Genomic DNA, 11,525 nt, shown 5'->3' with positions numbered 1-11,525 from the left:
TTTGTAGAGAAACACGACCTACAAGAGAACATTATCTATATCGAGTTTATCATTGTTGACATTTCCTCAGCTCTGCACCATGAGCGCTGTACCAGATTGGAAGCATGATTTGAAAGCTTCTGAACGATATGATAATATCTCAAAGTTGTAAAGTAGCACCACTCCCTTTCAACACATAAATTGTCAAGGCTAATCTTCCTAATTATAGAAAGAAATATCTCTCAGTTGGTGGGCTTGGCGGCAACACGCAGAAAACGGCATTTGAAATAGAAACAGAGGCTTATAATTCTTCGTCATCAAGAGTAAGTTCATAGTTTCAAATATAAGCATTTTGGTCACGTGATCAGTATATCTTTCCCCTTTTCTCGTAATACTCTCTGCTTCCATTTTCTGTTCTTTGTAGTTCGCCAGGAGAAACCCCCTTTACTCTTGAGTTAAGTGAGCTTTCAACTTCTTGTAGCTATCCTACTGATGCAATACATAGGCTGCCTACGACGATTTATGTAATCCTACCCAGCAAAATGGTGAAGCCTCTTTATCGACAATGTTGCCAACACCCAAAAGTCCTGGTATCATCATAGGATCTTATAAAAATTGTCACCATATATCCAGTGGTGCTGTCTCTCAAGTTTATAGGTGCGATACTGAAGAGGCTTCCTATGCTCTAAAAGTGATAACAGAAACTCATAACATGGAGCCACATTCTCCCACTCGTGAAATTGCTATCCTCAAAAAGCTCTCACACCCTTCAATAATATCACTTATCACAACAATATATGATCAAGAATCAAGATTAGTTCTGATATTGCCATATATGCCACACACATTAACAGATCTACTATCAAGAAGTAGCAATGGTCTCAACACACGCACAACCAAAAAGATCTTCAAACAAGTGTTGTCCGGGCTCGCATACCTTCATGCAGAACAAATTATTCACCGTGATATATCACCATCCAATATTCTTTTACCTCAGGATATCGATGGTCAAACTCCCGTTGTCATCACCGATTTTGGAACCGCATGGCACCCAACCATCTCCTCATCTGCTGAGCCATCCGACCAAAAATGTCTTGAGGTCGGTACTACATGCTATCGCTGCCCCGAAACTCTCTTTTCTAACACAGCTTACACTACGTCTCTTGATCTCTGGTCTACGGGTGTTCTTCTCGCTGAATGTCTCCGCTCGCCTCCTGCCCCACTCCTCGAAAGCCGACGCGGGGATGAGGATGGGAATCAATTGGGTTTGATTTTGAGTATGTTCAAAACCTTAGGGACACCAACTGCGGAGACATGGCCGGAAGCAATGAAGTGGAAAACGAATCCGTTTCAGTGGTGGAATATCTTCCCGAGCAAACCATGGGAAGAATTATTACCTAATGCAGAGGAAGATGGGAGGGATTTGGTCGCGAGTTTGGTTGTTTATGAAAGTGGTAACAGAATGACTGCGGATGAGGTAGGTTGCACCTGAAGAAAAGCAAAAGCAATTCGCTAACCCTTATTATCTAGGCATTGAAACATCCGTTTTTTCTTTGAATGATCTAACCAAAATATAAGCAACTTAGTTGCGGATTTACTTTCACAGATAAGATAGCTTCCGAACTGGGTTAAGTCATTCAATGCTTATTGCTTCTCTCAAACTACAACTCATGTCTCACATCTCATGTTTCACATTGACCAGATTCATCATTTTAATGCCCCAGAGATTGACAGACTAGTACCCCACAAATTTGTTCCATTGCTACCTAGTAAACCGATTATCCAAAAAGAAAGTGACATCGTCCAATCCCAAACAAAGCCAGAAGCACTACTTCGCATGCTCAAATCGAAATCAGTCGCCCAATTCCCTTATGATCCAAAGATCCCAACGAAATGGCCCAGCCAACACCCCTCTCAAAGCCATAATACCTCACCCCTGCTTCCACTCAACTCCGTCCCAAACCCACCATCCACTAACCAATTCACCTTTCCTCCCAAAGACCCGCCTCAATAACCAACCCACACTCATACCCACTGCGCAATCCCACAATACCTCCAAGCCCCTCACTATATAACCACAATCGGCGTCGTAAAGTAAGTTTGATCCTGACAATTCGTCTGATGGCAACACGTCATATTTGCTGCGTCCAACGCTGGATAACAATCGACACCGTATGGATACGGTGCGGTATTGTTTCTGCAGAGTGTGCCGGAGGTGGAGGGATCGTATTCGCAGCAGTTCCAGTGGCACTTTTTTTGGTTAGTTTTGTTTGTGGAGGATGGAGAAGGGGTGAGGAAGATGAGAGGTGTGAGGAGAGAGGAAAGAGGAGAGAGGAGACAGGGGAGAGGGGAAACTGGGAAAGAGGAATATTGAAACGTACAGTAGATTGATCACCACCGCCACTGCCATTGGGAGGGATACCCTGAGGAACCGAGAAAACCGCGCCTGCGAGGAATGCTGCAGCGATGAGTGTTTGAGTGAGGAAATGCATTTTCTTATCAAATATTTCTCAAACAGAAAATGTGTCTATATTCAAGATGGATATAATATCAAAGATGTACTTTCTCCAGAACAATGCGAGGGAATCTCTCTCTATATAAATAGCTAGAAAAACACTCTTCGACCGCTTCCTCCCTGGGTAAAAAAATCACAGGTGGTATATGTACATTCCTCCCCAGCAACCATTTTTCTCCTCCACCACCATGCACAATCGTTACTCGCCAGCGTAGGAATGTGGAAGGAGAATACCGAGAGCTGTTTCATTTCATATCTTTTCTACCTTTATTATTTTTTGTCCTCTTTCCCTAAAGTTGGGAAATCAGAATCAGATGAGCTGGAGAATGTATGGGTGTGGAATATGATGTAAGGGAGAGTAAATGATCGGGATAGACGGGCTAGTAGTCTCAATATTATCTTGTGTGGTATTTGGGGACGATCTTTGGATGCTAGAATCAAGGTTTTGTATCTGGGGTTCTAGGTGTTTGTATATGGATATGTTAGTAGAGGTACTTTGAATTTGTTTTTCTTAAAAATGCCATTTAAGGAAGACTTATCAATTAATTAATACATCTCATCACCGCCTCCCAAATTTATCACTCGCACATCTCTCACATACACATCTCACTCTCACTTCATCTTCCTTCCCCAAGATTCCTCGAATCTCTCATATCCCAAGTCCGACAAAAATCTCCAATTCATCCCCATCACCAGGAGAGCACACATCCTACAAGATCCAACACATCCACAAAGTAAGCCTCAAATCAACTCAACTCAACTCAACTCAACTCAACTCAACCCAATCACAACATCTCCATACTCCTCCTCATGACCATGCAACGAAAATGCATCGATGATCCAGCCCGTTCTTCAATCATTAATTCCAAGCATCACAAGATCACATAGCATTGCAAAAGGAGGAGTGATATGCTAAAATATAGATCACCAGTCGATATATAGATTAATAGGATACTTCCCAATTTTCAATATTTTTTATAAATTTATTCTTTAATTGTCTAATATCAGAATTCATATTTTGATTGTTTCTTCTCTATTCAAGAATTTTAACAATTCCTAAAATAAACGATTCGATATATCAAAAGATATTCACAAGTTTATCTTTGTACTGTTCCGTGAGTCCATACACCCACTGGTGGATCTCCTGATACACTTTATATTCTAGATTTTTATCAATTTTTTGTCTTGTATATTCTTACAATACCGGAAAATACTGCGATGTATCACACCGTGGATTTTGATCATTTTATGTTAAGCTGACCTTACGTTCTTATCACTGAGTAGTCGTTATTCTATATGTCTCAGCCTGGCATCTCTCTGATCCCGTAGAAGTAGTCACTTGGAGATATCAAGATTCTCCTTCTTCTTTAGATCTAGACTTTCTTGCCGGCAGTGTTTAGAGCAGAATATCTATACTGCAGTTTTATCATATAGTACCGTCGTTGTTTTCAACAGCAACACTTGCAAAGGATGAAACACGTAGATGGAAATCTCCTGTTTTAATATTTCTATAATTCTAGAATCTCGCTGTACATCTGTTATATCACATCCCCAACTATCCACCACGTTCTAGTCAGAAATCACGACAACATGCACAGAAAGAAATCACATACACACATACACACATACACACATACACACATACACACATACACACATACACACATACACACATACACACATACACACATACACACATACAGACGCACAATCAACAGCACAATCAAAATCATAACACCATCGCATTAATTCCAGGACCAGCCCAGCTCTTAACATACAACTCCATAATGAGCATCTCTTCTATGCCTCCATGCTATGCCATGTATCCACAACGCCAACTACTCAGTATTTCATAACTGGAAGAATGATATCCACTACCCATTGCCCGTTGTCTATTACCATTATGCATTATCCATTTATCAATGACCACGTACCATTACCTATTAACTCATGAACGAAATATCTCCATGGAACTGATTATCTGCAGAAAAAAAGAAACGGAAAAAAGAGATCGAAAAATAATGCACCCGGTAACCGTCTCCTTATCCATAAGTCAGTCAGTCATCCATTCTCCATGATCCCGAAAACGCAGAGAAAAACAAAGGAAAGAAAATGAAATAAAAAAGGTCCAAAAATAAACGTCTGATGATATCAAGTCTTGTGTCTATGTCAGTTACAGTAATGGTCCAGCCATATGATAGGGTTCCGTTCTTCGTATCCATCTCGTAGTAATATTGTTCAATTCAAATAGCATCTAAGTCGTGTTCAATTGTATCTTCAACAGGTTCGCCAAAGTGGATTCCATCGGCGATGAAAGTATTGACCTCACTGAGGAGATCATCATCCCACATGTGATCTTGGGGTTGCATGAAGTCGCAACCGCTGGTACTAGCGTAGTCACCGAACTCGAGAAGTTCGGCAACGTCGCCGCTGATCTCAAAGTCCTCGAGATCTTCCTCTATTTGTTCAAGAGAGTTGTTGCTGCCTCTTGAGATCATCTTGTTAGCACCGTGGCTGAGATTGCGGTTTCGGTTACGGCGAGGCTTGGGATTGCGAATGGTAGTTGCTGTGGTAGTTGCTGGGCCATGTTGATCACCACTTAAACAGGTTGTAGATGTGGTGGGACTCGCATTGAAAACCATATTGCAACCGTCGAACGAGTAATTGACAGGAGTGACGGGACTCATCTTGATGTTGAAATTATTGTCGCAGACCGAGTAGTTGACAGGAGTGATGGGGCTCGTATTGAAAGTGGCATTATTGTCTCCATATGTAGATGATCCCTTTCTTGACGAACTTCCCATTTGACCAGAGGAGCTCGCATACCCGCTGTCATAGTCGGTTCCCAGTGTACCAGTATTCTCGGCACCATTGTCGAAAAGATGGTCTAAGATACTGACGTTCCAAATATCTCCATGGGTGGGGCACTTCCAAGCACTACATTGGTCGGCAGGAGCTGCCGTGTCTCTCAACTCCTGAATCCATCCCAACTGCTCAACTGCGCCTCCAGGCAAAACCTCCCAATACTTCTTCTTGCGGTTAATGATGTCACCAACAAAAAGTCGTACGACCGGATTCTCTCCCAACTTGTCGACCCTGTAGACCCGAGCTCCGGAAAGGAGAAGCATCGGAATGCGCTGATCTGGATTGCTTCTCTGTGGCAGAACACGCTTGCGACCACTGTACAATGGCTCTTCAATCGATTGTCGAGAGTAAAACAATGTAAATTGACGAGTCGCATACTTGTAGTCTGCTTTACACTCTCGTACACAGATTGGAGACTGGCAGCAAAATACAGCCACATGCTTCAGGTGCGCATGTGCATGCATAGGATCAACAAATGGCGCCTTTGTAGATGACTTTTGAGCCTCGACATGGTCGTTTGTATTGCCGAGTCGGAAAGATGAAGGGGCTCCAACGTTGTCAAGAGGAAATGAATTGCAATCGTTTGGATTGGGGATATAGTCAGCAAAGTCGCTACTTGAAGCATGCTGATTTGTCAAATTAATTGAATATGAATCTAGGACGGACTCAGGGAAATCTGAACCCAGATTGAATGAAGGATCAACTTCCAAAGAAAATTGATGATTGAGATCTTGGGCGTGAGAAGGATTGATGGCATTGTTCTGCATCAACTGTGGGTCAATTAATTCTTCGAGACTATGCTCAGCTTGAGGTTCGCCATTTTCTTCGAGGTTAGAATTGAAAGGAGAGGTGAGAAGAGAGTGCTGGAGAGGGGTGACGGGGCTTGAATGAACGATCGTGGGAAAGATATCCTCCTTCTCAATGAGTCCCTTACTATTTGAGGAGGAATTAGTTGCTTTAGCTCTTGGTGCCATTGTGTTGTTGATTCTAATAACTGTTAATGATTGTTGTGTAATGATTGTGGTTGTGAGTAAAAAGGAGAGGAAGCGAAGTCGCTGAAGGAGGTACAATATGTGGGCGATCGCTTAGATCAAACTTTATCAAGGTATCTAGAGGGTATTGCCTAGCCATGATGAGTGAATATTCAATGTCGTGAGGAATTGAAGTCACAAAAGATTCGGAGGTTGCCGTGCTCTGCACTCAGGTCCCAAAGTGTCATTCAAAATGCTTCATCTTTGCCCTTGATATGTCCATCTCCAATGATTTCTAACTATCCGGGACAGATCATACTTCGTGTGAACATAAACAATGGAGTCGTAAGTCTAGGGAAAAAAACCAGCCCAGTTTTGAGCACCCAGGCAATAAGAAATGCAGCATCAAATTCAAGCTCTGGAAGCTCAAATCATGCAAAATCAATGAGATTTGAAGTGCTTCAAAAAAAAGTCCAAGTGCCATTGTCATTGTACTAGCCTTACTGGTACTTTTGGAACTGAGGGATAGGCAGGCCAAGATGGTGATAAAACGTAACAATCAACTCATAACAAAGAAAGAATCATCATGAGAAGGTGAATATAAGAAGTGGTAGTCGAAGCTCGGGTAAAATAGCTTCAAGTGAATATTGAAGGTGGCTCGAGTATAACAATAGGCAGCTCTTGATAGGCTGTAGGTCATCTCATCCCTTTTGTGTGTTAGTCATATGTTCTGAATTGGAGCTTCTGTTCCATCAGGATAAATCCCTCAATAGGTACATCGTGCCTTCTTTATTGGATATGAATGCTCCTGGAAACTCATTGACGGCCGAACTTGACTACCAGTTATGTAATTGTAGCTTCCGAAACGAATCTAGTTCTTTGTTACCCCTGAATCTTCAGTATTCATTATTTGGAAGACCTACCGTTTTGTTTCGTATTAGTCAGAGTATAGAAAAGACTGACAAAATGAAGTCAAGCAAGAGACAGGTTCAACAATGGAATGGAAACGAAAGAAGAAAAACCTGAGATACTTTCAAGTAGATCTAAAATTACATTTCCAATGCCTAGAGCCTTATGCCGGTATAGTCCCTTTAGATTCTGTAATGCCAATCACAATTCCTTTACCAAAATTACCGCTGTTCCCCAGATTTCCGTTTTTGAAATAACCTTCCTTCAGGTTACTTTTCTTTAAATGAATCGATATGATTACCACCAAGATGTTCCTGCCTTCGACCAGGAACTACACCTAAATAGAGACTTATATCCCCAATCCACACACGCCCACTCCAACTCCTTCCCAACATTAGGAACAAACATACCCTGAAGCCATTCCGGCAACACCGCAGGTTCCAACGGACGACTTAAAAGGTGTCGGTCAATCTCTACGAAAACCAGACGGCCGTTGTCGTCAACGGACTGGACTAGGAATATGGCCCTGTAGCCAATCTCCACTCGAACCAAATACTGCGTTCTGCGCATAAGCGGCCCGAGACGTTCGAGAGCATATGGTGGTTTATGGACGATTCTTCTATGGAAAGCTGCGAATAGAAATGGAAACCAAGGGTCATCCATTTCTGGTAGATCTCCGTAATAGCGCACGAGAGGTAGTCTCTTTCTCATTTCTTCGACTTGCTCAATTCCTGGAGGAAGAATGTCGCGCGCCTGGTAGATCGTCTTAGTTAAGAATGAGTGTGCCGAGATACAATATACTTACTTCCTCAAAATGATGCAAAAATACCTTGCGAATTGCATCTAAGCGTGCTATATGATCACTATCTTTGACTTCAATCATGTTTGAAAGTCGAATTTCAGATCTGTGGAAATTGTACGTGTACGTGTTTCCAAGAGATACATGTGAGGTTGATGATTATATAAGGATAAAACGCGTCTGCTGGTCTTTTCCTAGCATCGTCACCAAAATACAAATTCGCACGCTAGATTTGACACTAACCCTCCACAAGGAAGATATTACATAGATCTTGGAGGTCTTAGTGTGAGTTCCGAAATCAAGATGGACACCATTCGACATTTCAGAATTATATAAAACTTCCATTCTCAATCGCTACGTTGCATCCTTATACAACTTCAACAATCACATAATTCTCTGGATTCGGTTGCTTTTGTCTACATGAAGATTACATCTGCTAAGATATCCATATCATCAAAAAGGGTGCCATAGTTAATCCATACACTAGTGCCTCAATGTCCCCGTACACCAGGTATCAATTATCTCATGGCATTGCCGATCCCCCAAGTCCCAACTATCTAGTGAAATTCCAGCCGACATTTGGTATTAAACACACTACAGATACCCATCTTACCTAATCAGTATTTCACTAAAGCAACCTTGGAATGAATGATCACATTCACCACATGCTCGAATACATAAGAGCCAGCAAGTGGGTCAGGTCACGCATTTCTTGTGCAGATATGATTTCTCTTCAGGATTCGAAAGGAAAAAAAGTTATTTTCCTCTTCAAGTGCCCCCAGAACAGTACATTCTGTGAGAAGTATCCGTCAAATTGACTTTAACTTACGCCCATCAAAATTTCGTTAGTTGAATACCTGCACACAAGATTGTGATAGTGAATCCTATTTCACAAAATCTCATCTAGATATCTACCAAGAATCTTCTCAACATCATCTCGCAGTCACTTTATGGGATACATATACACCAAATCACGCATGGAAAGGGTACGCAGCCTTACCACAAGAAGTCAGTACTCAAAATTGCAGAATCAATGGATTATAAAACGCGCTGTGTTATATTCTGACTAAGGCTGAAATACATTCAAATTCGCTCGCTATTATTCAAGTTTATTCCATCCATTAATTATTATTCTGAAGAGACAGGTCGAGTGCCTGAAGTAATCTCGTCTTGATGCCAGTTCATAAATTCGTTTGCCCATTCTGGAATGGCGTTTTGAGGAGACTCAGAGCCAGCAGCTAAAGTCCTCTCATCTTGACCTTCTGAAGATCGGGGTTCTTGGATTTGCTTTCCTCTGTCTGCATCTCTGTCTCTACCAGTCCCAGAGCCAGTTGTTAAAATGCTCTCATCTTGAGTTACGGAAGGTTGTGGTTCCCGGATTCTTTCTGATCCCTCTAAGCCGATGGCCTGAGAAGCTCCATAATCATCGAATGCAATATTTTCATTAAAATTTCCTGAAAATTTGACATTACTCACGAGTTCAGTCTGGGGTTTTGTGTTGGTCTCCTCCTTGATTCTTGGTAAGCCATTCTCGCCTTCCAGTGGCTTAGTATGATCTTCCTTATCCTTACTCTTCTTCGCTGTTCTATCAGCTTCTTCAATGACTAGTCTGGTGTCATCTGTTAAGGAATCAAATTGAAGACCAGGATTTGCCCACGAGCTCGACTCATAATTCTCCTTCAACTTCGCCCCCGACTTTCGATTGTCATTAGACTTGGTACCAGCCCACCTTTCCAGATCTCTCGCCTCTCTCTCCCTCCTCTTTTCTGTTTCCGACATTCGCTGATATAATCGTACATTCCAGCTCTGGTCAAGGCTATTTTTTCCTCCTCTAGTGCATCGGCATCTCATGTGAACATTAATCGAATCGACATTATGAAGGAGACGGAAGTCTTTTATAGCTGCTGTGCCCTCCACTGTTCTGCATGCATTGTGGCGATTTCTGATCTCATCCATTGGACAAAAGAAATGTCCCGGATAGACTTCAAAAGGTCCACCATAGTACCTCCAAAAGAGATTATTGCATATCCCAGAGCATGGCTTTGGGCTGTCTGGATCCCAATTTCTAGGAACCCAGAAATATGAGTGCCACCTTTTTCCGTTCTCAGTGTCTTGGTTTAAAGTTCGAATTTCGAATAAGTAATCCGCAGTGAGATTCTGATCTATATGTTGCCTCAATACTTGAGAGACAGGCCTCTTTCTCGCAACGGACTTCTCTATTATAGTGAAGTGTTTGCTCAAGAATTTCCGCAAGGATCGAAGCTTGTTAGGCAACTTATGTGTGCCACCGTCTCGCAAACGGTAATCCCCTACATGCTCGCCATTAGCACGCATTGTTAAGAATTTAACGCAATTCTTGAGCCTTCGATCACAATTTCGTGTTGCAGGGTCGATCTTCATTTTGGTTTTATGACACACTTCGCAATTCGACATAGTAGTAGGCTCTTCAATCTTCCCACGCTCTCTATTTTTAGGGACACTGAGTTTGCGGCCATTCTCTTCATTTTCAATCGAAACCGTGGTTTTAAATGAAACATTTCTTTTCGCATTATTAAAGGTGCTATTTTGCATGGCTGTAACATCTGTAATCGTTACTGAAGCTTTATCGCCATCTTCGGTTGAGTGCTCAACACGGTTCTCAACAGAAGGCGCAGCTGATGAAAGTGGTCTTTTAGGTTCCCCTTGTGATTCCTTTGATGGCTTAAAGAACCTAGTGAAGCGAACCATGGCTTTGATTTTGGGGCGGAACTCTATATACACAAGGTACTGGAGCACGAGGGTTAACTTTTGCAATGCTGGATTCCTGTTGCTGTTATATAGTAGATATCGTGGGATATAAATTTAAAGAGTCTTGTTTCTATTGGAACATTACAATTAGCAAGATGAGAAGTCATACTGAACAAGTAAGTCTTACCTATTTTAGAAGCATCATTAACGAATGGAGTTGGCGAATGAGTGGTAAGTATGCTATTGCAAGCTTATAATGAATGTGTTGAATGTTTGTTATGATGAGAAGTAAATTGTCAGAAGGAAACTTGTAAATAGAGAATGGGAAAATATGTATGGAACCTTTGATTGCACTCGCTCGAATTAGAAGGCTCACTTATCACTACTGAGTTATATCCCTTGAGCAACCACGCCCATTAACAAATGCTTCACGGCCATAATTGGCAACTACGAAACCATAACAAGCCCCTTCATACCCTCCAAAGAATAATTGATACCATGTGGCCTTGTGCCAATGAATATCATATTTGTGAAAACAATCGTGGGAGAAAATCATAGACTGATGTTCTTCCTTTGTCTTGGAATAAAATTTATGTTCCTCCCCATCATGCCATTTCTAGATCTCAAAGTTGTTGAAACCCATCCATACATATATCATGCCACTAACATGCAACTACAACTTCCGAATCAGTCGGACGATGCATAATACTTTCAGCCGGACAATCCATAATACATACTTCTTACAAGAGCAATCGATTAC

General features: G+C 41.8%; 5 protein-coding genes across 5 annotated transcripts; 1 reads left to right on the top strand and 4 right to left on the bottom strand.

Annotated features, from left to right (window-relative positions):
• Nucleotides 1-79: 79 nt before the first annotated feature.
• EAE97_011013 (uncharacterized protein) lies at nucleotides 80-1,536 on the top strand (the record flags this gene model as incomplete). Its single annotated transcript, XM_038881528.1, has 4 exons — nucleotides 80-147; nucleotides 209-302; nucleotides 485-1,456; nucleotides 1,510-1,536. 4 exons carry the CDS (start codon nucleotides 80-82, stop codon nucleotides 1,534-1,536), a joined length of 1,161 nt encoding a protein of 386 aa, XP_038727687.1.
• A 510-nt stretch (nucleotides 1,537-2,046) lies between these two features.
• On the bottom strand, nucleotides 2,047-2,471 carry EAE97_011012 (uncharacterized protein; the record flags this gene model as incomplete). The annotated part of the gene is made up of 2 exons (XM_038881527.1): nucleotides 2,047-2,229; nucleotides 2,361-2,471. 2 exons carry the CDS (start codon nucleotides 2,469-2,471, stop codon nucleotides 2,047-2,049), a joined length of 294 nt encoding a protein of 97 aa, XP_038727686.1.
• A 2,266-nt stretch (nucleotides 2,472-4,737) lies between these two features.
• On the bottom strand, nucleotides 4,738-6,333 carry EAE97_011011 (uncharacterized protein; the record flags this gene model as incomplete). Its single annotated transcript, XM_038881526.1, has 1 exon — nucleotides 4,738-6,333. The coding sequence occupies one exon, from the start codon at nucleotides 6,331-6,333 to the stop codon at nucleotides 4,738-4,740; it is 1,596 nt and encodes a 531-aa protein (XP_038727685.1).
• Nucleotides 6,334-7,536: 1,203 nt separating this feature from the next.
• Nucleotides 7,537-8,122, bottom strand: EAE97_011010 (uncharacterized protein; the record flags this gene model as incomplete). Its single annotated transcript, XM_038881525.1, has 2 exons — nucleotides 7,537-7,992; nucleotides 8,045-8,122. The coding sequence occupies 2 exons, from the start codon at nucleotides 8,120-8,122 to the stop codon at nucleotides 7,537-7,539; spliced, it is 534 nt and encodes a 177-aa protein (XP_038727684.1).
• A 1,044-nt stretch (nucleotides 8,123-9,166) lies between these two features.
• Nucleotides 9,167-10,765, bottom strand: EAE97_011009 (uncharacterized protein; the record flags this gene model as incomplete). Its single annotated transcript, XM_038881524.1, has 1 exon — nucleotides 9,167-10,765. One exon carries the CDS (start codon nucleotides 10,763-10,765, stop codon nucleotides 9,167-9,169), a length of 1,599 nt encoding a protein of 532 aa, XP_038727683.1.
• Nucleotides 10,766-11,525: the final 760 nt, after the last annotated feature.

This window comes from Botrytis byssoidea (assembly GCF_014898295.1).
Source record: "Botrytis byssoidea strain MUCL 94 chromosome Unknown BBYS_032, whole genome shotgun sequence".
NCBI lineage: Eukaryota > Fungi > Ascomycota > Leotiomycetes > Helotiales > Sclerotiniaceae > Botrytis > Botrytis byssoidea.
The sequence above is the reverse complement of the archived record's forward strand: the minus strand, read 5'-3'. Positions and strand labels throughout refer to the sequence as shown.